Source organism: Thunnus maccoyii, chromosome 14 (genome assembly GCF_910596095.1).
Source record: "Thunnus maccoyii chromosome 14, fThuMac1.1, whole genome shotgun sequence".
NCBI lineage: Eukaryota > Metazoa > Chordata > Actinopteri > Scombriformes > Scombridae > Thunnus > Thunnus maccoyii.
In genome coordinates, this window is record NC_056546.1 from 20,517,748 (window position 1) to 20,543,303 (window position 25,556).

The 25,556-nt window shown below is 41.3% G+C and overlaps 1 protein-coding gene across 1 annotated transcript in view; it reads right to left on the reverse strand.

Moving 5' to 3' along the window:
• mcu (mitochondrial calcium uniporter) overlaps nucleotides 1–25,556 on the reverse strand; it is a 61,061-nt gene that overhangs the window by 12,357 nt on the left and 23,148 nt on the right. The window contains exon 2 of the mRNA XM_042433753.1: nucleotides 23,135–23,248. Within this exon, the coding sequence (XP_042289687.1) occupies nucleotides 23,135–23,248 (114 nt within the window). The remainder of the gene's footprint in view (nucleotides 1–23,134; nucleotides 23,249–25,556) is intronic.

Sequence of the window (25,556 nt, forward strand, 5' to 3'; positions counted from 1 at the left end):
CACACCATTGATGTGAAGCAAGTTGTGTCTTTCTAAATCTTGAAGGTCACCACAGGAATTCTGGAAAAGGCTGTGTTAAGTTATTCAAATATATCAACATCCCATGGTCCAACCTTGTGAGCATGATGACGGATTCCTGTGGTGTCATGCGAGGTAGCGAGACGGGTCTGGAAACAAGAATGTGACAGAACCACTGCCCAAAACTTCTGGATATTGATGGTGATTCCTGCCATCATGTGCAAAATGTTTCAAAAAAGTTTTCAGCTCCTTTTAACAACTATCTAGAACCGCTTTTCTGTGACCTTCATGCTGATCACCAGTAAAAACATACGACTCATTGCATTCCATGACATCATTGCTAAGTAATGTGGCAATCTGCAACTATGTAGCAATCAGTCTGCATACATCAGACTGGTATTATTGTATCATATTTCTTTTATTCATAAATACATCTTAAAACAAAAGAAGTTTAAGGTTTTGGTTGTCCTCTTATTCATTACCTCTCTGATTAAGTATCATATGTAATGAAACCCATGATCTGAAACAAATATATGTTCTTTCTGTTTTTGTCAGCGGGCTTGGCATCAGTACTCAGATGATGCTTTCTGCCTATAGAGTCCTGTACTTCGGGTTCATGGATGAAGAAGACAAGACCCTCTACAAGAAACCTTTAGAAAAACTCTACGCTGATCACAGCACGTGTGAAAAGACCCAGAGACGTATTCAGTCTTTTCACAGTGACCTCAGCAGGAAAGGTAACTCAATCCATTGATATTGTAAATTAACTGGTATACAAGAGTGGACAAATTAATGGAAACACCCATCGTGTGTCAAATGGTGTGTCAAAGTTGGCCTGAATGTCCCCTATCTGATATGTGCATTAACAATCTCATGTACAGGTGTTCGTAATAATGTGGTCAGTGAGTACACACAAATTTTATAGAGCTTTGTTTTTACAAATGTGCTCTTTACGGAATGACACAGCAGGACAAGAACAGAAAGGTCAAAAGGGTGTGGCATTAAGTCACCAAACCAGAGCTTCATCTCAGTGTTTACACAGGTGTCCTGGCTATTCTGAAAGAATACGTCATGGTGTTCCAGGGATGTTTTTATATAATAAATATCCTACTGATTCACAACTAAGATAAACTCCAACTTAATTTGATTCTCATAAAGCTTGGATAGTTAGAAAAGCAACTGATTTGTGGCCCCAGAAAGGTGTTTAAAATGAGTCTTTTTTTACTATTATACCAATCCTGTGTATAACAATAACTAATAGATCTGTCTTTGGTAAGATGTGATGTATTGTATGCCAGAAATTCACATCCATCTCTCAGACAATATTACTCCCTCCTCAGGGTCAAGACATCCTTGTCCACAAAGTGCACGACAAGCAGCTGCAAGTTTTCACCAACTTCTTTGAATGCTTTGTGAAGCCAGATTGCCTGCCGCAAGTCCACAAAACCCTGCAGCTCTTGAACTCAATGCAGACAAACTGCTCCCTGCAAGAGGTGTACGTGGGTCGAGAGGCAGACAGATTCAGACAAGCCCGTCTACAACACCCTGTGAGTGGTTGAAAAATATGTAGAGTAATATAGTAAGGACTACAGGTTTAACAAATGTTGCTTCATTATCACAACTAATAAAAATAGGCACAATATACAACTGAGATGTTCCAAAAATGTTTTATAGAGAACCCAAAATATCTGATGGTAGTTATAAAGGCAGTTTACCAGAGAACATTAACATCACAATATTCCATGCATGAACGTTTCCACGCTGCGTGAAATCCAAACTGTGAAACACACCTTGCTTCCCCGGAAGCAGACAGCAGTGGAAATGTTCAAAAAAGACAAGACATTAAGTTCAGGCCAGTGGAAAAGAGGATGTGCCACAACATGACATCAGCTGGCACCAAGGACAAAGCTCTGACACAGCAAACAGCTCTGAGGGAGAGAGCACACAGGAGAGAGTTTAACTGCCAACCATGCACAAGTGCTGCCGAAGCAAGACGAGGCATGGTTGAGCAGGAAAAGCCGGCAAAAGGAAGGCATATCTCGAAGCAGCGCAAACGTGTATGTGAAATGCTTTTATAGGCAAAGAGACTAAAGAAATAAAAAGAAAGAAAAGCACGATGTGTGTTCCCCCTCTTCTTCTCCTCTCTCACCTGTAGTTAGACATTGTGGTTAAAATAATCAAAATTCAATAAAACTTATGTGTTTATCCGAACAAGATATTGTTTTCTTGTTGTGTTCTAATCTCAAAACGCTCCAAAAGGCTTCGCTTGCGTATAAAAATCAATACTATATTCTTACAGGGGGAGAATGCCCCCGGACCCAGCTACCTCATTTTAGTTTCGGATCTTGTCAACTTTCTCACTACTCTAGAGTTTGCAAGGCTGGCAGTTATAAAGGCCCAGCAGTGGGACTACCTGTAATCCCAACTTCAAAGTGAGGCACAGAGACAAACAGAGCTGCCTATCAACTGCTGCTAATTAAATGTCACAGCTGTCAATCAAGGAACGTGACTGCCAATCACATCTTCACAGTTTCAGATGGAACAAGACCCCTGCAAGTACAAGTAAAGACGATGCTGAGGGGATAACTGTTTAGATTAACACATACAGTGACAGTTAGCCACCACTTAACACTCCAAACCCTGAAAACTGTTGAAAATGTGTCAATAACAGAACATGACTGGCGTGAATTAGCAAAAGAGGCGCTAGCCAGCCTGTTGTCGGCTCTGGATCTTGACCATTGCTCCTTAGGACGGCCGGGCACCTGCAATGCAACACTGACTGTCCACCTCATTCAGAGGCTCAGTGAGGTCAAATTATGCCCATTTCCCAGTTTAATATTTTTATTTTTGTTGTCTATTTAAAAATATTTGCATGTTTTTATGGTCAAAAAGCACCTAGTTACAGCTGTATAAGCCATGGATGCAGGCTGCGTGAGACAGAGGGGCTGACTAATTGGCTGACTGTGACGCACGCCGAGGCAAACAACAGGTAACGGATTGTAGCCTACTGTAGCCGGTTAAAACCAGGGCTCAGGGTAAAACTCACCGATAAATTGCGATGGCCACCGCTGATGATAATGTTACCCAACCTTCGGAAGGCTGTGCAATGACAAATTTGCTTCCTGACATCCAACAACTGCACAGTGTTTCCTCCGCAACTATCTCTCCTCTGCTCCGCTCTGCTCTACGGCCTGTGTGCATTTCTCCGTGGACTGAATGTTTTGATACTTTCACAGTATTTAAGTAGCGCCTAGACCTGCTTTATAATCAAAAAAGAAATGGAAATCTCCCTAAGTATTAGGTCCCCTTTAAAACTTTTTCTTACTATCTCTCAACTTCTGCAGCATACACAGGGAATGGTGAAGAAGTGGATGAAGAAGAACACTTGAAAGAAAAAGTTAGTGCAACCACTGCAGCAGTGACTGACACCAACAGGCCAAAGATAAGTGAACGTCGTGGAACGGCACGGAGAGAAGTGTGTTTGCGTGTGTATGTGTGTCCTAAATGAGAATACTGATTACCGTCCCATGATACCAAGTAGAGCCCAAACAGTGATTAGGCTGCTGATCAGATGACATGCTTAGAAAGGCGTTTTGGCTGGTCTGAAATAGCTGCACAGTTTGCAGAGAGCGGTCCAACACTTGCTCATTCATTAAGTTCAGCTGCTTGAAGCCAGGGAGGAAAGATTTCATTGAGATACCCACAACGTCACCAGACCCACGCAACCTGAGACTGGGCGGCATCACCAACATATGCAAATGTGGTTCTGGTGTGTGTATACATCCATCTGTGTGACTGACATGCATGTGTGAATGTACCTCTGTGTGTTTGCAGGTGGCGTGTGTGTGTGTGTGTATATGTGTGTGTGAGCCCACCCGTCTGTTCACCAGCCTGTTTGTCAGCAGTAGTTGGAGAGCAGCTGAGTAAAAAACCCCTCCCCTCCCTCGGCACACAGCCACTGAAACGCTGCCTGAAATATTTAGCAGCGTAGCAGCAGTCAATAGCACAGCAACCTTGGAATCAATGTCATACGACTAAGAGAGTGGGAGAAAGAAAGGAACGGGCGTCGAGTAGGGATGGGAAGACGGACAGATGAGCCGGAGAAGTGAAAGAGGTGTGGAAGGATGGAAGAGGTGGAGAGAGAACGTGAGGATTAATGGAGGAGCAGCAGGGGAGCGATAGAGATAAATGAAGGCTGGAGTAAAACGGTGTGAGTCACGAGTGTGCTTGCGTTTCTAACCATGCGCTGCATATACTGTACCCTGCAGCAGACAATCCCTCCCTGCTGAAACGTGACTGTAGTGTGTGTGTGTGTGTGTGTGTGTGTGTGTGTGTGTGTGTACGCAAGTGAAGCAGAGATGGCAGAGGGAGGGAGGAGAAGAGCTGTAGACTTTCTGGGAGGAGGGGAGGGATGGAGGGAGGGAGGGAGGAGGAGGGGGGGACTGCTGATCACTGCAGTAAAGGAATCCCTTGTCTAGAAAGGGGGGTTGCCCCTCGCTTTCACCGTCCCTCCTCCATCTCTATCTTACTCACGCTGAATCTTGATGTGCTGGTTTGATCTTCTCTCAATTCTCATCTGCACTGCGCTTTAACTTCCGCTGCATTTCATCATACCCTATGTGTGCATGTGTGCGTTTTCCTTCAATTAAAAAAAACCACAGTCCTCAATTTCAAATCTCACCTTCAGCGTAGTAAACGCATGGCGAGCAGGGACCCGGTAGATTATATGAACTGTGGGAGATGAAAATAAATTTGATACACTAAAAAAAAAAATTTATGGCTTCTTGCTAGCTGCACAGACTACGAGTCCTTCCCTGCTCTCCACATAGTGTAGTAACACCTGCAAGAGGCATGACATTGATCTGAGGGAAAAATTAATCATCCTCATACAGTACAGCTGGAACAATTTCACACACATCTCTCAGAAGTCCCAGTTTTTCAGAGGGAGAAAAAAAACCCACCTGCGGTGGGGAATCAACACACGCAACCCTTGAGAGTAAAACTGCTGCAGCTCTGCCTGCTATCTATATCTTGCCTATGTGTAACTGTTACCCTTTGCTATGTTGAATTCCTGCTACATAGTGACATTCTTGTTCTCATTTCACTCCAAATTATGTATGTGGAGAAATTTGCAAGATTCATTTGCCTCCTCCTCCTCCTCCTCCTCCGGCACAGTCACAAAGATTCATAAACTCTTAGTAGAGCTGCTTTGAGGGTGGATGGAAACTACTGTCAGAGTTGTTCAGCCACAGAAAAAAAAACTGGGTTATTTTAGGCTTTTTGTGTAAGTGACAAAAAAAAAACTGAAGAGTCTGAGAAATGTATGACATCTTATTATGTCTAACTTGCACTGTGCTGCATACAGCACATATATGGACAGTTACTTCCTTTTTTAACTTTCGCTATTACGGCTGGATCTGAACACAAAATGACACAGCAGTTTAAAAATCTTCTTCCTCAGAACACATCCTTTTATCTCCAGACACACCGCAGGGAAAATCTTAGTGTAGAGCAAAAAGCATGTCTGTGTGTGTGTGTGTGTGTGTGCTGGTAACAGACACCACTGCTGAGGAATAATGTCACTGACATAATTCCCATTTCATGGTGCCCTTCTGGGGGAGTGGAAACCTCTGTCATTTATCTCCACAATGACTGCATCCATCTATGTGGTAATATGCTGTCCCGGGCCATGGCTATGGACCAGATAACATGAGCAGTCAGACAAAATCACTCATGAAATCATTCATGCATACATGGGCCCGTATACACCCCACGCACAATGCATGTCAATAGAGCTCCTTCTACTCCTTCTAGGCATGACGGCACAAATACATCTAAAAGATCTTTTCATATGGTTAAAATCTTTTTACATCCATTTCCTTTTTTACTGGTTGAAGTCATACCGTGAGGACGGATTTACAATCAAAGGAGCTGGGATCAATTTCCCATCGGCCTGGTCGTTTGATAAAGTCTTGGGTCAAGGAGAGGCGAGGTTCTCCATCACGCTACCATGACAGACAAAGCTGAGAGAGGAGCCGTGATCAAGGTGGGGTCAGTGGGAGGCCAATCTATGTAGAACAACAATACACCGGGATCAATATGAAGCCGGTAAACGGATCCTGCCTTTATCTAAGAGGTGTCCCCAAAATCCTGTTATGTGCAACCACTTCCAGTCCCTGTGATACACTCTCTGAGCGAGCTGGGGTAAATGAGGATATAATTGGATTTAAAGGAACATAGTTATATCACAGTATATCACCGACAATCAGCTGGGGCACCAAGCTGACTCAACTTTTGGGGACTATTTCCATGTGGATTCTTGAAAAAGTGCGAGTGAGGTTTATGAGCTGTTAAATTAGAAATCTACTATCTCCTCCACTGCTGGAGGGAATGTGTGTGTGCCATGCTCTCACTTTTTCTGTATCCTTGTGTTTCTGGCTTTATTACTCTTTTATAGCACATTAAGAGACTGCTGACACTTTAAAACCCCTTTTTTCCTCTAAATTCCTTAAGTGTGCAGTATTTTTATTTTCTCTATCAAATAATAACATATCAGCTAAATTATATAAAAGCACAATTTGTTTGATTTAAATTTAATTACTTTAGACCAAAGCGTATTTTTACTAGGATTCTCAACAATAGTAGGAAACAAAAGATTGCAAGATTAGACATTTGTGAGCTGTGTAGGTACATGCAAAAGTATCAGTTTGACTGTGTCTGAAGGCAATTTAGTATTAATTCTATGAATTTGGGGGACTTGGAAGAGACAGTTTATAAAAATGAGCAAAATTTGCGTAGCAGAGGCCGAGATATCAAGATGCATATCAAGATCAAAAAACATCCCACAATTGAACTCAACAGCATCTTTTGTGATATCTTTCCTGCCTAGTAAACACCCACATCTCTCAAACTCCACACCTCAAGTTTGTAAGACAACCTTTCAGTTCAAAACTTCCCAAGACCAAGCAATTAATTGTTTAGTCTATAAAATGCCAGAAAAAAGTGATAAATTCCCATTTCCCAAAGCCCGGGCTGTTATCTTCAAAGTGCTTTTAAATTCAATTTACAATTACATAAAATAGAAAAAGCAGCAAATCTTTACATTTGAGAAGCTGCAAATGTTGCTTGATAAATTGCAATTAAGCAATTATGAATATCAAATATGTTCTGTTGATTGGCTGATCAATAAACTACATGCAACATATGTGCTGAATTCCCTCACACTGAAGCAAAAAGTCTTGCACAGGACAAAATAATGGCTGGCTCCTATCTTATAAATTATACTGCTGGTATGTAAAGGTCATATTGTGTCGGTGCAGGACAGCTGATGTGTCCAGTTTTCTGCCTCACCGCTGCGCTGCATGTCACCTCCTCTTTCTATCCAACTCCGGGGGCGAGGTCCTGTCCACTCAGCTCCTTGCAGCTCACACCTCCCAACTGTGGGGGTTAACAAGTTGAAAAGCACAGCTGCGCCCGTTCCAAAGCACTCACATTCCCCTGCATGAAGGAACGCACATTGTCCGTCCCCTCAGAAATATACGCACAGACAAAAGCACGCATACACCTACAGTAGATAAGGCGGGCACTCAGCAATTCCTACAGAAGAAAGTGGATTTGAGTACAGTGTGACAATAATCACTTTGTCATTTTTCCAGGCCTCAGCGCCGACAAGCTTATGTAACGAAGAAAATGCTGCCTTTTCTCTATGGCTGTGTTCCTCGCCTGGTAAAAAGCCATTAACAGATATGAAATCTGCAGTCACATTCACGAACGCAACAGTATTAAGCAATCCCCGCCGCTCTCACACTGAGAGAGAAAACCGTGACAAAGCACAGCGTGCCCAACGAAAGCCTATACCAATCTGATCTCTCCACTGCAATGCAGAGTTGACAGTGAAAACAACCTTCCTCTGATTAGGCTATTTCAAAACATCAAAACCGCACACCAGTTACAGCACGCTATAAATAATTCCGGCTTAATCTTTCGTTCCATTTCAATAAATTGCCTTTAAGACCCTGGATATGCTTTGATTAATTAACACCAGCTCATCGCCTGCTCACGGGATAAGATCTCAGCTGTGAATGAATCCTCTTTTGTGGCACGTGGGCTACTTTAGAAGGGCCACATGGACCATTATAACCCGCACCAACCCCTGACACCGCCACCCCTCAACCCTCCACCCTTGTTGCCTGGGACCAGCAGCAGTGGAACCTGATGCATTATTAAACAGCAGTACAGGCTTTCACGCCACAGCTTAGAAGAGAGCCGGCACTCGACCATTGTGCTTTACAGCGCAGCCGCTCTTTGAAGAATTCAATCCATCTGAGGAGCGGTATCTGCATATTCCAACTTCCTTTAGGTCACTTTTGAGATCAGAGCGCCGGGTGAAGAAATTGAAAACGGTGTTTGCATGCATAATGTGCATATAGAGTAAATGTGTGTGGCCGTTCTGCAGGCACAGTATGACCCTCTCTTTGATTGCTCATACACCAGATGGCACTAGCTGCTTGTGTCAGTGTTACTTTCAGCGTAGGTCACGCAACACTCAGCCCCTCACTCGCAGGGACTTCTCCTCGCTCTCGTTCTTCTTCACTTCCTTCAGCTTCATCAGTTTTTCCTTCCCTTGAACAAGAAAAAAAAAAAAAATCCAACCTGGCTGACATTTAGAGATACAGTACGCATCTAAGGAATGCATGCACACACACACACACTCACTGTTACTCTACCCTGGCCCTGATTTCACTAGTGATGATACCAGCCCTGATTAAGCTTCAAGAGTGTGAAAAGGTAGAGCCCTGCAGCTCCTTCACATCACACGCACCACAGACTAATCAATGCTGCTGAATAAGCACTGTTCAATTCTTATTACGCTCTCCCTTTCTTTCTTCCCACCATCATCAGTGTGCTGAGAAGCTTCCAATCTATCTATACTTCCCACCATTATAGTTATTCTCTTTTCAAGTACGCCTCAGAGAGCAGAACTACATTTTGCTCCAACATTTCCCATTGTTTTTGAATGCATTAATTACAGTGGGAGATAATGCACTTGGTTTTGAATTGAGGAATAAAGTACCTCCCATTCCTTCTCTCTAAGATGGCGGAGTGGTCCTCTGTGGCCAAAACACTGACTTTTCCTGCTGAAGCTTCTTTAGGCAAGCGATAAGCAGAAGTATTCTGCCGAGGTTTACACAGAAGTTTGGCCTCAGGATAGTCTGTCAAACCGGTGTGATTTCTAGGTGTGAGAAAACCAATCCAATAAAGAGGCGTAAAACACAACTTTCTGTAGGAGTCCTGTGGCAAAAAAACATTCCCTTTAGGATTCAAAGTTCATGATCACTTTTATTAAAACCCACACTAAATAAAATATCGTGTTCAGAGTACACGCATTAGTACTAGGTCATCACCAATTCATCTCTCATCTGTGATGCTGAAGGGTGAAAGATGCTCCACTTTTCCCTCTACTGCTTCATCTCCCGCCGTGCTTTCATTATCTGAGCCCCAAGTTATGTTTTGGCAAAGTTTTGTACCTCTTCTCATCTTAACTGGTAAACTGACATATTTAATCTGCTTGGTAAACAAGTTTAAACATCTTGCTGTCCACGTCACAAATCAGGTACATTACGCCAGTGGTTCTCAAGCTCTTTCACATGAAGGACTCCTAAACTGACACAAATTAGACCAATTAGAATTAGATGTTTTATTACAGAAAGTGTATGAAACCCATGACCAAAATAGTCACTCATTCTGTCATTGTGATACTTATGGATGGAATTAGAGTGAAAATAAATTATTCTCCCTGGAGCCCCCTCAGGGACCCCTGAGAACCACTGCATTATGCTGCACACACTAGCTTAATATGCATTTCTCAACATACTGGACATTATCATTTTGAGCAGTGCTGAAACAATTAGAAGGAAAAATTGTTCTATAACAATTTTGATAACTGCTTAATAGTTTCAGTTGTATATCAAACAAAAATCGCTCACATGTCACAGCAGGTTTCAGATTTTCATTTTAATTCTTTTTTTGGGCTGTTGGTAAAAAAAACAACAACCAAAAAAGCAATTTTAAGACGTCACACCCTGTCCTTTAGGAAATTGATGGCATTTTTCACTATCTTCTGACATTTTAGACTAAGTGATAAAATCAGAAAAGTAACGCACATTTAAATTGATAATGAAAACAATTGCTAGTTGCAGCTCTAGATTTGAGTTTGCTAAGCTACATCCTTTCCATACTCATTTATAAAAGTTTTTAATAGTTTAAATAAGAGCTGGTTACTTCCAGTTAAACTGAAGTCCTGAGTACTTTAAAAAGGTACAAAAGGTACAAAGCTTTTTACTGGGCTTGTTCAGTTAAGGGACTGATTAATTAGATGTCAGTTGAGACAAAACATGCAGTGAAACTCACCAATGAAAATGTCAATTTTAAATTACAAGGCAGTAATGTTACTATTTATCTTGACTGGGGTGCTGGTTTTTTTTTCTCCTTTTTTGGCTCTTCTTCCAAGCTTTTTAGTGGAATGAGATGAAACTGGCGGTGTTGTTTGGCTATAACAGACCAGTGGTGAAGTGAAGTGAACATGGTAAATTGATAAGTACACTACACACTTTCCCTCTTTCTAAAAATTCTGCTACGCTCAATACAGTCCTAAAATGTTAAGTGAATATATTTACACATGGGATGATTGTGGGTATGTCTGTGTCCAAAGATAAAGCAAGTCTTATTCATGTAAGAAAAACAGTTAAGTCTCCTCCCTGATACTGTGAATCATAAAGACATCTGTGATGGCTGTAAAAATCTGCACACTGTTAGTTGTTCATAACAGCTGCTTCCAGCTGGTCATAAATGGTCAGCTAGTGAAGTGCACGTATTCACAATGTTTGCTTGACACAGAGCTGGTCCTGTAAGAAGACTGGTTGTCTCTGCTCTCTGCGTGAGGTGACATTCAGGCCACTGTACAGTTTCCCAACAGGCCATCATGAATTCCTCCTGAAGCAGCAGCTATTATTTATGGAGCGGAGCCTGGGAATGCTCCTTTTGAGGAACTCTGACAGTATTCCTCTCATCAGAGCCTCTTTCCTCTGGACCTTAATGCCTTGAGCATGACCAATGGACTGTAAAAGTACAAAGTCCATGAGAGAATCCTCTAAAATTGCCTAGAATATCAATGCAAGCTCCTACAAGGTCACTGTTCAAGTATCAATCTGCAGCAGTAGCTGTCTAGCCTCATCACTGCATGGTCCATGGAGATAACTAGAAAGTCTAGAAAAATGAATCCACAGTATTGTAACTCTGCCCTCTTGGCTGTGTCAGCCAATCCGTCACATTTTTACATTGCTGCTGTGGTCCACATGGACATATGGCATGCAGACATGCCAAAGCTAGAACTGGGCTAATGAATGCTACCCTGACACAGACTGGGCCAGACATCGCCGAAGTAGCTGAGGGGAGGCTGCACACAGCAGCTGACTCATACAGAGCAAACTGTAGTAACGCACAGCTCTCCTCACAATAAATACAACTGGACAAGCAGCTGCTAGTTTGAAAATTAAGTAGAAAGAGGGATGTTTCACATCTACAGCCAAGAGTAAAGCAGGATAAAGGTTCCCCACATTAAATCCATATTTATAGATCTGTGCCACCCAGTAGCAGTAAAGGGTATTTAAGCCATAAATAAAATACCATAAATTTTATGGCATCTGGCAAACAATGTTGAGAGTGGCTTGACGTAAACCCTAATCCTTAAATACTGACTGATCTCAGTAAAAACTCTTTAGAAAGCCACGCTTCAGTTTGTGACTTTAAATTATTCCTCAGAACACCTGAAGTTTTGAGCCAAATCAAAGCAAGACATGTCCAACAGCTACAGTCTATACAATTTAATTGAATAATTTAATTTGCATAACAGTACAGAGAACTGAGCAAAGGCAAAAGTGGCAAATATTTCAAGTGATAAAAGGACTAAATGATCTGAGGAAATCATCTACTGTGATGTAAAACTGTGGGAATTTCAGGAAATGCTCAAATCACCAACCAACGGAATTAAATTAATTTATGAATTTCAATTCATAAAGAAAACAAATAAAGAAAAGTGCTTGGCTGACTTATCATGATAGTAAAATATGGATCCTACATCTATGTTTATGTTCTCTTCACGTGACATCTTGCCAGCCAATCATGCTTGTTGTGATGAAGAATGTGTCTCACGAGCACGGCTGTCATGCTCCCGGCAGAGTTTGCTTGAGAGATAGCTTACTGCCGCATCCATGTGAAAAAAAGTAAAGAAAATGAGTGAAATGAGTGAAGAGTTTTTAAAGTTCGGCTCACCAGACCCATGGAGACAGAGAGTAGCCTATCAGAAGACTGCACAACAGCGGGCTTCGTGGAGCTTGAGCTGATGAGGTAAACATGTTAATGATGTAATTTCGATGTAAATGCTGAACAGGCATCTCCTCGTGTTGTTATAGTTTACTATAACAGCCTTTAGTTTTTTGAACAGCTATGCTTTTGCTTTAAATGTTGGGACATTTTTATTTAAGTGAGTCCTGAACCTGTCAGCAATTTTTTATTTTTATTTTTTAAACAATGTGTCTAGATTTGTAGGCAGCATCAAAAGGTCGTTCGTCTCAATACATATGTCTTTTCTGAAATTACACAATTACGCCTAATTATTCTCCTGGTTATGACTCACGTACGATAACTTTCCTCAAAATACAATCATTCTAAGCCTCTGGTATGATACTTTGACATTTCCCATCTGTCAATGCTGGCTTTACCTCTTAGTTAGCCGTAACTGTGGAGGAGAGTTTACAGAATTATTTTTAGAGAGAAACTATATTCTTAGAAAGATAGTAAGTCTAGTCCTATTTTTGCTGATTTTCTTTTTTAAAAAAAGCTTCACTGCATTTCATTCACAACAAACATCAAATATTCACAGGTCCATGTGGGGAGCAGCTCGCTCCCACGCACACTTTGGACGGTTTGTGGAAAGTGGGCCAGCGTCTCTTAAACATCTATCATTCTACCCACCTGCAGGGTTCGGGGAATGAAAGTCACAGTAGTCAAATAACCAGGCGGCTCTCAGATCTCAAAGGGTCCTGGGCAGCATCTCATACACCCCTTCCTGCATGCGATGTGACGGCCGCTGCTCTATGAGCTCTGGGAGTCATGACAGACACGCCGCCCTGACTCACGGACGACACCAAGGGGCAGCAGAGAGGATTGACAATACTAAACTGTGTCTAATAAAGTCAGTTGACATTAGTTCTGGATCAGACCGCATAGCTGATGACGACTTTTGTTAAATATTGTCCCCATCCTCTCATCTCGCCTCCAGCTCTTCCTCTCATCTTTGCCCTTTCATTACCGCTAAATGACATCATGACCTAAAATCGAAGTGAGCTAGTCAGTCTCCCTAATGCTCTGACAAATACGCTGCCTCCATATCTCTCTGTCCTCCTGCTCCCATTCACAATATCTTAATCCTCATCATCAGTATGCAGCTCATTGTGCCGCCTTTCCTCCTCGATTCCTTCCAGTTCGGATGTGATTCTCCATCTTTCCCAAGGGCTTCCTCCACCACTCGACCTCCCACTGCTATTGTTCCCTCCCTATTTTTTCTCTCCCTCTCTGCAGGATTCTGTCTAGCTTGGATGGTGGCAAATGAGCTCAAGCAAGGGCACCCAAGTCTCCAAAATCATGTTCGCTCCCACCGCTGCAGCTCCGTTTGCTTCCCATGGATGGTTCCAAAATGACTCAAGCGATTAAGGTACTTTGAAGGAAAATTTCTTCCTATTTTGTAACACGTGTTAATGATGCGTATGCTGAGTTAATCTCCAAGGGCTACTATTACTACAAATTAGAGGTTTAACAGCTTTAGTGTGATCACAGTCTTTCTGAAAGCAATGCCCTACAGCGTCACCTTAGAGCACGCTGCCAGACACAGCATGACCTCAGCTGCATCACTGCTGTCAAATGGAACGAAGAAAGTCCTTTGATTGGATCACAATCCCCCTTTAAACACTTAAATCACAACTATTTCTTCATGAATTTTCCTATTCTCGCTTTTCTAACAAACCACCATATCTATGAGTTTAATAGAGACAATATTTATCTAAAGCATCGACTGTTAATGTCGGCATTTCTTGTTAGCTCCTCAAATTCAAAGGCCAAAGCTCTGCAGACTCATCATTTTGCAGACTTTCAACAGTGTCTACATTTATACACAAATAAATATGCGATTAAGGCGGTAATGCAGGTGAGGTGGAGCAACCCATAAATATCACACTCTGACTATGTGATTAAGCTTATAAGACTATTTTCAGAATTGTGTCAAAACATACTCAGGAGAGGTTATTCATATTCAGATGTCTGCCGCATAGCTGTTTCACAGTGGCACATCTACAGTAAGTTATAGAAATAACCAGCTTCCAGTCCATATCTTTGAGGTTGCCATAAAATCCTTGTGTTATTCTTATTGGGAATAAGGCTTGTCTAAAAAAAAAAAACAAGGCTTTTTCTCCAGAGAATTCAGGGGAAAGAAAAAACTGAATACAGCAGCTGTGTGTGGTGTACACTGTTTATTATGATACTAAGTAGACTGAAAGGAGCTAGAGTGGAATATTATGAATAGCTTACAAGTTTTATGGATAAAAAGAAGAGGTTTTGATCTAAATGAAGATGTTCTTGAGAACAAAAATGTGTTTAGATCGACTTAAAACATAAGACATTGAAATTATAAATCACGGGAATTCATCAACTCGGCCAATTTGCAAAATCTATGAGAGGAAAAACAGAAGGGCGAAAACAGATACAGTGAGAAAGTAATTAAGTGAGTGAGTAAGCCCAGCTGGAAATGCTGATAATGTTTAATCATACTATAGCATTGCTATAGTGCTATTTGAGTGTTTATAAGTTATTTGGTGCACCATTCCTATATCACTTTACATCATTCTTGTGTTTAAATGAATGATAAACAGGCTAAAAAAAAGTTTATTGAGCCTTTATGACAAGTAAATACATATAAATCTTGCATCCTTTAGACAAATGTTTCTTGCACCAGTTTGTGGTTTAAGCATCAGGTTACTTCTTTTTTCTTCCTTCATATGGGGTCAACCAACAATTTAACCTGCTTGTAATTTAATCACCACTGGTGTATCATCATCCTCCATGTGTGTTTTTCTATCACAATTGTGCATGCTCATAAGTGCTGTATCATTTTACCCACTTTACGTATGTATGTATGTATTAAATATTCTGACTAAACATTTTTAAATGACAATTCTTGACTAAATTGATTTTCCCATCCCTACTGAAGATCATATATTGACAATATCTCAGTGTAAGATGATCCGAGGGAAGACTTTAAGACAAAACCAACAGGTAGCAATTTATCATCGATTCCTTCTTGTTCTTTAAAGACTAGAACAAGAGAGGTGATGACTTTCTGAGTTAAGGGCATATTTAAAATCAATGAAAGTTATAGGTGTGAAGATCAATGAATTTGTTCTGGCAGAAAATGTCAAATAAAGTCCAGAAAGAAATCCGCTTTCTTCTTGAAATTCGTAATATCAATTATGTCATCAATCACAGAAATTCACTGAGTTCACAGTTTAGACAAACATGCAGAGAGAAAGGTTGTTTGATCTGATATAATTATCAAAATTAAAATAAAATTAACAATCTATGTGTCTGCAGAAAATGATTTTTTGAAAAAGCATTTATGTTCTTAAATTGAGTCTAAAACAACTTCTTTTTCTTTTCTTTTTTTTTATTTTTACAAAGGACTGCTGTTACCACAAAATCAATACACACTCATAAACAAAGTTTTAATCGACTGTCTTTTTGAATGTGGTGATATCTCATTTGGGACCCACAAACAGTGGTGGAAAGTCAATTTACTCAAGTACTGTACTTAACCACAATTTCGAGGTACTTGTACTTTACTTGAGTATTTGCATTTGATGCTACTTCATACTTCCACTCCACTACATTTCAGAAGGAAATATTGTACTTTCTGCTCCACTACATTTATTTGACAGCTTTATTTACTTTTCAGATGAAGATTTGACACAATGGATAATATAACAAGCTTTTAAAGTACAACACATTGTTAGAGATGAAACCAGTGGTTTCCAACCTTTTTGGCTTTTGACGTCTTACAAAAAGCAATGTGTAGTCGGGGTCACATTTCAGATGTCTATGAGTTGTTAACAGCTCCACCAAATAGTGATTCTTCCCTCTAAACTTCTCACATGGTTTCATTTCAATAAATGTTCAATCAATCCAATATTTCACCAAAAATTAAAGATTAGAAAAAAAGTCTGAAAACTGAAAACAGATTTGTATCAGAAAGTTGTTTTTTCTTCTTTTCTCTCCCATTAATCATCTCACGACCCCTCAGACTTATTTGGTGACTCTTTGGAGGGGCCCAACCCCTAGTTTGGGAACCACTGGACTAAACTGTATCTAAAGTAGTTAAAACTAGCTCCACCTCCAGCAGCTGCAAGAGTAACATGCTGCTTACACATACGTATTAATAATCTAATGATGTCATATATAATAATATATCGATCAGAAGGACCAAAACACTACTTTTACAGCAATACATTTACTACATCAAGCTCATAATACTTATGTACTTTTACTTAAGTATGATTTTTCGTGCAGGATTTTTACTTGCACACTTGTACTTGTTTACATTGTTGTATTGGTACTTTTACTTAAGTAAAGGATCTGAATACCTCTTCCACTACTACCCACAGAACAGTCACACAACTATCCCCCTCCTTTAATTTCCAACTTCACTTGTTTCTTTGCCAATATTAAGAAACATACAGGATGTCTTTGCCGTCACCTTGCAGCAATTTTACCTGTGCAATATCGGTGAAAGTTACAAACACACACAAATGGATCAATAATACAATTAGAGAGTGATGGTACGTCAACCTTCGTTTTAAGCTTTACTAAGCCGTTTAAGTATTGCTGATCTGTATGTCATGATTGAATTATCAATTGCATTTGAAGGCAACAAACTCAATGACACAAGAATTTCCCAGAGCACTTCCTTTACCCAGCATCACATCATTGACATGGAGTAGTTTAGATATATTAGACTGATTTGGGCTGAGCTGTTTTGTTTTTTTTCATATCAGCTGACAAATCTGATAACAGCTGTGATGACTCTTCTCACTCTGTAGCACTGAAAACAAACAATTATACCAGAATGCACCTGTCAACAACCTAATTTACTGCTGAGTTAATTAAAGCTGAGCAAGTCTAGTGCTTGCTAGATGTTCAAGTAGAATAGAGGATTATGTATGCTTGTAAGAGGCGAACTTGAGATAATCCATCTGTTAACAGCAGTCAGCAATTTCACAAACTAAGAGAAAACACATAACGAACCCGGTCATAGAAGTGTGACAACTGTGTTCCTCCCTCACTTATTTCTCCCGGCCTTTCCCTTTCCCTGCCAACCATGAAAAGAAAACGAAAATAAAAATGCTTGAAACTACAGATTTAGTTCACTCTTCCCCTGAGAAGGACTGCGCAGAACAATCAAGAGAGACCTTCAGCACAAGCAGGCAAGCCCCATCAATCTTTTGGTAGTTTATCAGTACCCATTATTAGCCCCCGCTTGAAGCTTTGAGGTAAGCTGTGCACACACCTTCACACACAGGCTCTCTGTGTCCATTTGACACAACACAGCTAGTAAGGAGGCAGTCAAATAGAGAGGGCCGTAGATAAATCTTAAATTTTAATTGTAAATTATGTAAAGTAGAAGAAGGTTTAAGCCAATCCCTGATGAAAACGTCTCTCAGGTTAGGGAGTGTGTTTGGGAGGTGTTTGTGTGCAAAAGGGCAAGTGAGTGCAAGTCTCGAGTCTCCTTCAAAGGTAAAGCTAGGACAATAGAAGTCAGACTAAAAAACTACAAGCCAGGTTTTCAAAAGGGCGTTGACTGGGAACACTCTGTGACAAAATTCAAACAAAATCCTTTTTTGACCTCTACTTTCTGGGAGATGAGCCAGACTTTTGGACTCGCTGTTCCACACAGTTTATGGTCAATCAGTGTAAATGGATGGTATGGCACAAACTCTTGCTGATATGATGCCATAAAAAGGGGAGGAGGAAACGGAAATGTACGAACAAAGACAAAGAAAACAGGAACCACTGTATTCTGTATTTGGTCATTTTCCAAACTCCTCGCTACACTGATACAAGCCTGTACATTGAGCTTTGCGAGCCAAAGTGGCTTCTTGAGCTGCACCCACCTGCTAGAATGGATAACAATGATCGAACAAGGTTTTTCAGGTAGAACATTACAAGACAGGGCCTGTCATGTGTGATCTTCCTGTTCTGTCTATCTCATCTTCAATCTATCCACGTATATGTACCCTGCAATTTATTCTTGCATACTGTCATACACATGGAGTGACATGACTTGCATGAATTGGCTTGCAGTTTCCAGCGAGGAACTTGTTTCCCCCTCATTTTCATTTCTCTCCTCATGTGTCTGCGTGACATTTCACAACTTCTCCAAATTGCCACAGCTCCCATCTGTAAGAGCCGAGTTGCAGATGGGTCGAGAGGTACATGCATGAATAGTGCTGCTGAGATTCGCTCTGTGTGTGTGTGTGCGTGTGTGTGTGTGTGTGTGTGTGTGAGTGTGACCCATCAGGCCTCGTGGGAAGCCGCAGCTAAACTGATGGATGCCAAGGAAGGACAGAGGAGGGAGGGAGGGATGGAGGGAGGGAGGGAGGGAGCGCTGGCTTAGCCAAGTAGGAGACAAGTGTCTGTACTGCAGCAATGCAGGAGCGAGGGAGAGGGATGTCAATGAAATGACAAAAGGAAAAAAAGAAAAAATGTTGACTGAAAACAACGCAGTACACAAATGTCAGACGAATGGTGGGAGTCGATGTTTGCAAGGCTAACAAGTTTATTCAACCTGATTTTCATTCTAGGAGCGTTTCTGTACGGTGTCACTGTTTTGCTGATGTATCCGCCTTCCGCTGTGGTTATGACAATATCATCCTCAGCCCAACCTAGCAGAGACAACAAGCCCCAGCAAGGCAAACACTCCCTGCTGAGCCTCCCGCGTCTCCTCCCTCCCCTGCCCTCTGAACAAACAGCTCTCCCTCTGGAGGCTACATGGCAGGGAGAGGGACACTCGGGACTATCGACGGGCTCCCTCTCAGCTCTGTTGTTTCACCCTGTAGCGAACACGGCCTTGCTTGGACGACCCATGGCTGATGTTTTCACTTCCCAGCAGCGTAAGTAATGTATACACTTCCTCTGTTCTCATTTACCAACCTTCCCCCAATGCCTTTCCAAGCGGCCCGCTGCAGTAAAATGTAAACACAGTCCGAGGGAAGCCTCTGCTCATTTTTCACTGTACAACCACCCCCACCCCGTGCAAACCCCCTGCCTGCCTTCTCTATTTCATATATCCCAATGACACACAAGCACGCACGCACCAACACACAGCACATCAAACATACGCTCGCTCGCCCGTGCACGTAACTGCGCGCACATGTACGTGCGCATAAAGAAGAAGGAGAGGAGCTAATGCACCGCTATCCACAACAGGAGGATTGCAAGCACTCAAGGAACAAATATCCTGTTCTCATCATAAAATTTTCATCCTGTGCAAGCTTGTTGGTGGGCCGTGCCTATTTCCTGGTGAAAAATATACACACTTAACCTTGAGCTGATCTTTCTTAACATAATGCGACTACTTTATTGGATTCTAGCTGGCCCTTGCTCACAGGAATACCAAGTGCAAAGAGTTGTTGTCTGACAATGCCAAGTTGAGGAAGAGGCGAAGGACAAAGTGGCCGTGCTGAGAAGTCCTTCTCTCGGATCTTATGACTGGTCGCCATGTTCCGTTGGAAGGACACTGATATGACACCCTGTACTGAGAACATTGTGACAGCGTTGAACCTGATACCATGAAGGAAGCTAATTAATTCAAACAACTCTGACATGTATGTATATGTATGCATGCTCATTTTAACTATACTATAATGAGGAATATTATTAGTTGACAAAATAATCTCACCTCAAGGTCCATTTAGAAACTGCTTTCGATTATATGATGATATGACCTTTAATGGGAGATAATACTCACTCACTTTTAAGCCACCTGCTGATGAGAATGATGTGCTGTGAAAGCTTAAGATCATCTAAGAAATGGACCTTGTCAACTTCTGTTTCTAAGGTCAAAGATGTAACTACGAAACTCAATTACAGTTTAATTTAGCATAAAATGTCAAAGTTGATTAACGCCAAGTACGTCACTTTCACAGGAACTGCATAATCCAGGTGAGATCTGTGATTATATGTAAGATTTGTTCATATTTCTCACCATTTCCTTCTTTTTTTTTTTTGCACCTGTTGACCTTCAAAAAAAACAGACAGTACTTTCAACACCCTCCCTGTTTTTTTGCAACACTATTAATGCAACGTCTCATGACAGAAAAAGCTGAGACGAACCAAGCTCTTGCTGGAGTGCCCAACAATGTGATCCAAAAACAGATTGCAACTAGAAATACTGCGTCATGGTTGTATGCCCCCGCCAACCAGTCAAGAGGCAGTTTACATCCAAGTAAACTCATAATATTTGTAGTGAAGACTTCGAAGGACTTCAATAAAATCACCAGTTTCAAGGTGGGAACCTAAGATTAGTGTCACCAATTCAGTATCTGACCAAATGTGAAATATGGTCACAATCTACTCTTCTGTTCCTGAGTTACTGCGTTATATAATGACCTTTTGGACATAAAATGTCATCACTTCTTAAGTTGATCCTATGAGACATCTGTGTGAAGCTTTGTCATAATTAGCATATGAATTCTTGAGTTATGGCCATAAACATCTTTTGTAAGGTCACAGTGACCTTTGACCACCAAAATCTAATCAGTTCATCCTTGAGTCCAAGTGGATGTTTGTGCCAAATTTGAAGAAATTCCCTCAAGGCGTTCATGAGATATTGTGTTAACGAGAATGGGATGGATAGACAGACAACCCGAAAACGTAACGCCTCCGGCTACGGCTGTTGCCGGTCTGGAGCCATAAAAATCAATCAAGCAACAGACATTACACAATAACATAAACGCATCCATTGTTTTGTCAGATAACAAATTTCAATTTGAAAAGCATTATGAGTACGTTTTCCATAAGTGCCGGCTGTCAGCCAGATGGCCGGACATTAAAACATTTCCAGCCGACAATTTTTTTACTGTTTTTTTTCATAGCAAGTTGCTTTCTCACCCTATTGATGTAAGGTGCCCTGCATCCAAATGAGTGGAGCCTACATCATGAAAGCGAAAGCTAACTGTCACTCACTGCTTGTCTGTGAGTGCATGCTTGTCAGTCACACGAGGACTAAGCAGGGCAAATAATGAGGCCACAAAGTGGTGGGGTTTTCCAACTTAAAACCAAATGGGGTTTTTTCGGCAAACAAACCAGACACATGGCTATTTGTTATTGTGAGCTGCTTTTCACACTGATCACGGTGTCACGCTGATTGATAGATGTGGAGTGTTGTTTTAGAACTCGTTTGTCTTGCCCATCTACTCTATATTGCTTTTAACGCTAGTCATGCCACTGAAAGGTATACTATGTAACTTTCCCGCATTAAAATGTCTTAAAACAACTAAACCTATGTTATATATTTTGTTTAATTGTGTACTTACATTATCCCAAATACACACAGAAACACAGAGAAATCCGTAATTTTAACTGACTTTTTATCCAGTTTTAAGCCACACACACAGAATACAGCCTTAAAAATGTGTGATAGACAACTTTAGCTCACGTTGTTGAGCAGCAGCAGCAGCAGCCCCCCCCCCCTCTGCTTATATTGTGAAGCAGCAGCAGTCCCCCAGCCCCCCCTGGGTCCCCAGCTGGCAACTATTTTCACCCAGCTGGACACTGTATGCACTAGTGGAAAACCCTGTGACACATCTGCAAGTCAATTAAGTATATTAAAAGTTAGATGACTAATTTAACTGTGTGAATGTTAAAAAAAAAAAGAAGAACAAAGATGTGGCACTAAGCATTATGTATTCATACATTACTATTCATTTCGGTTTCATACACAGCAGTGCTGCAGTGAAATTACTTGGTGGAACGTTTTTGATAAGTTTGCTTTCACATCAAAGCCACATGTCACCGAAACAGCTTGTTCTCCACTGGTACATGGCACATTGGATTTGCAAATCTTGCTGGTGTTTATAATCCAAATAAATTCTTGTCAATATGTTGATTTACTGGGTGTATTAAGGTTTTCTGGGGAAACTGGTTTCATATGGCAGCTACTTTATGTCAACGATACCGTACCACGGCGACAACACCCCAGCAGAGAGGTTGCTTTGAACAGTGCGATTTTTAAATAAGTTTAGATAGATTGCTCCTGGTAATGGCTTTATTAAAAGGCTGGCGTCCAGGGACCTCATCAACCATTCAAACGATCCTCCCCTAAATAGGCCTTGCATGCTAATCACTGGTAAACATGAAATAATAGAAACAACAGATAACAGCTAGTCAAAACAGGCAAATGTAGTGAAGCATTATTACTGGTGAAAGTCAATTAGCTGGAAGAATGCGTCTGGACTAAGGCTGCAAAATGAAATTTGTGTTAAATGTGGGGTTAGGTGCAGAATTTTATTCTGTCAGCATTTGAAGATCATAGGGGAATAAACAAATCATTAAAATAACAGCCATAGTTGGCAGCTTCTTAAGGCAAAATGACGCAGGTTACACTGACTGCCAATACCTAATTGGCTAATATTGATCTAAAATCTAAAACAATCTAAAATCTTGGCGTGATGATTGTACAAACATTTTCTGATTGACCTTTTCAAATCACTTTAAAAACTGCAATCGGGTGATGCAGGCTTGAGAGAGTGCTGACGATGCTGATGCTAGCTCTCAAGTCGGTTGGATTCATGTGCTGTCCACATCAATGAGCCACCCACGTACACACAGCTGAACTAATAAATATTGATTTGCTATAGAGCCCCTATGGCAGAGAAATCAATAATGTCCAAAATGAGACAGATCTAGTATTTTCAATTCCGCTATAATACACATGCAAACAGACAGACACACTAACCTGTGGAGACAGGGCAGTGGGAGGCTGGCTGAAGAGTGTGGAGTGGGCTGCTGACCGTAGGCCATGTGCTCTCCTGACAGTCTGACGGGTGAAAGGAGCAGACAGTACCTCCTGCTGAGGAGAAGATAGAAAAATCAAGTTAGGGAGCATCATCATTAGCTCAAAGTGGAAACAAAGGGTCTGGGATAACCATAACAAAATGGAAAATAGCAGCCCTCATGCTATTTTCAAAATAGGCACCATCAGGACCTATAGTCTGTTGCTATGAGCTACAAAGAGGCTTAAAATAATGAGGCGTGAAAGTGGTAGTCGTGTTTTATTTTCTATTCTATCCACAGAACAGGGGCATTTCTGCTTTTGCTTTTCGCTTATTCAAACACACCATGTGGTCAGAGTGGTGCGTGCAGGACCTCCTGTCATATCCTGTGAAACTTCCTGTGTACTCTGAGGTGAGCGTGCGAGGTAAACTCCAAAGCTGTGACTGTCAGTGAGAGATGAAAGAGCTGGCCAGCCTGCAGCTGCTTCATATCTAAACTAGGATTAGCAGTGAGTTGGTTCTTTCACTATCAATGCATGATGTTGCTCAAAAGCTGACTGTTATCATACTTGAGGAAAAAAAAGCACAAAATATGGTTGCTTTGATGTGTGTGGGTCGGAGTGTTTGTGAGCTTGTTGGAATAGAGAGAGAGAGGTTTTCAACTCTGTGTGTGTGTGTAGGCAGGTGTATGACAGAGGGGTCACGGTAGACTAGAATGACTAAAATACTTTCACCTTCAAAGTTAGCGTATGCACTCAGATGTTCTCTGCCTCCCAGCGCAGAGGAAAGATAAGATGGAGATAAAGTGGGATCCATTATAAACACTGAGAGCACCTTGACTGTACACAACAAGTGCATCCCATTAAAAACTCATATTAGACACATGCACATGGGCTTGATTACCCACTCTTACAGTATAAGCCCATCAGTACAGTACACTCCACCGGCTTTCTCTTGAATATGAGCAGACCGTGTTCTACGGTAAGCAATAACCACCAGAAAGGTCAGGCTTCAAGATTAGATTTTCAAAATCGTCCACTGCACCAGTGCATTTCAGATTTCAGAAGTGTTGCTGTAAAAAAATAAACATTTAAGGCCCTAATGTTCATGTTCTTTAGTTTAGTGTGTTAACATGCTAACATGAATTGCTGCTTATGTTTCTGAAACAGAAGTAAGTCACTCAGACACAGGGAGAACATGTCAGCGCCGCACAGAAAGGCTCCAGGTGGCCGCTCAGTTCCAGCTGTGAGGCGACAGAGCGAACCACTAAGCCAGCGTGCTGCTGGTAAATGTCAGCTTTACATTAATTCATCAGTAGTAATCACTGAAATACCATGTAATAAGAAGGCTGGCACAGAGAAGCCTCAGTACAGCAGTAATTCTCTAATGACATATCCGCTCTGTCCTTGCTGCCATCACAGCTCCAATCTATGAATGGGAGTCTGTTTAATACCTGCTCTCCCTACATGTTATTACACAACACAACTATAAAGGGGTAACAGTTATGAATATATCTTCACACCAGGAACACTTGTTAATTAGGTCTGTAGTTTCTCTCAGATCAATCAGTTGCATATAAAACAAAAGTGTGATTTTAATTGGTGGGAAACCTTCAGCTCTCAGCTTCTGGAGACCTGCAGAGGTTCAGGCTCAAACATTAGCAACCCTGGGGACGTACTATAATGACCCACATTGATGACATTTATTTCCTCCAGCTCTTGATGTCTACAACTGCAAGCAAACAGAAGTAATTCTTGAAAGGATATGTTGCGGACAGTTAACGAAACAGACTGTCTATTGTTAATAATTGTGTTTGAAATGAGATTCTCAACACGAACTGAAGCTGCCTGTTAACCCCCTAGAGAGGCCGAATTCAATAACTGACCACAATCACAGTCCCACAAAGGAATATGCAGTACAGCTTTAAGTGTCTTTCAAACACAAAGTCCTCAACATTAAGATGGGCAATGGACCTTGTTATTGCGATCGCATATTGCAGCAGGGTTATTGCCTCTCCCTTATCTATGACAAGTCAGGCACACAGCATCAACACATAGGAGGGGCCCATGTTCAAGACTCCAGCGACTATAAAAAGTGTCCATGAACTGCAGAAACAGTCTCCTCCGTTCCGTTACTGTGGAGGAGGAACAGCATTTGTCGAATTGTTGACACTGTGATGTGGGATATTTACTGAAGCTAGGTCTCTGCCAAGCAACCTAACTGACTCATTCTCATTCTGGCAGTGGATTCGAGCTGCAGCTTCAGTTATAGAATAATATGTCTGTACTGGTCAATAAGCTCCCATTCAAAAACACACCGCAGGGGTAATTTATTGCGAAATAACTGTCAGCTTAAGGTGTAAATAATGGATCGCATCAAAAATCT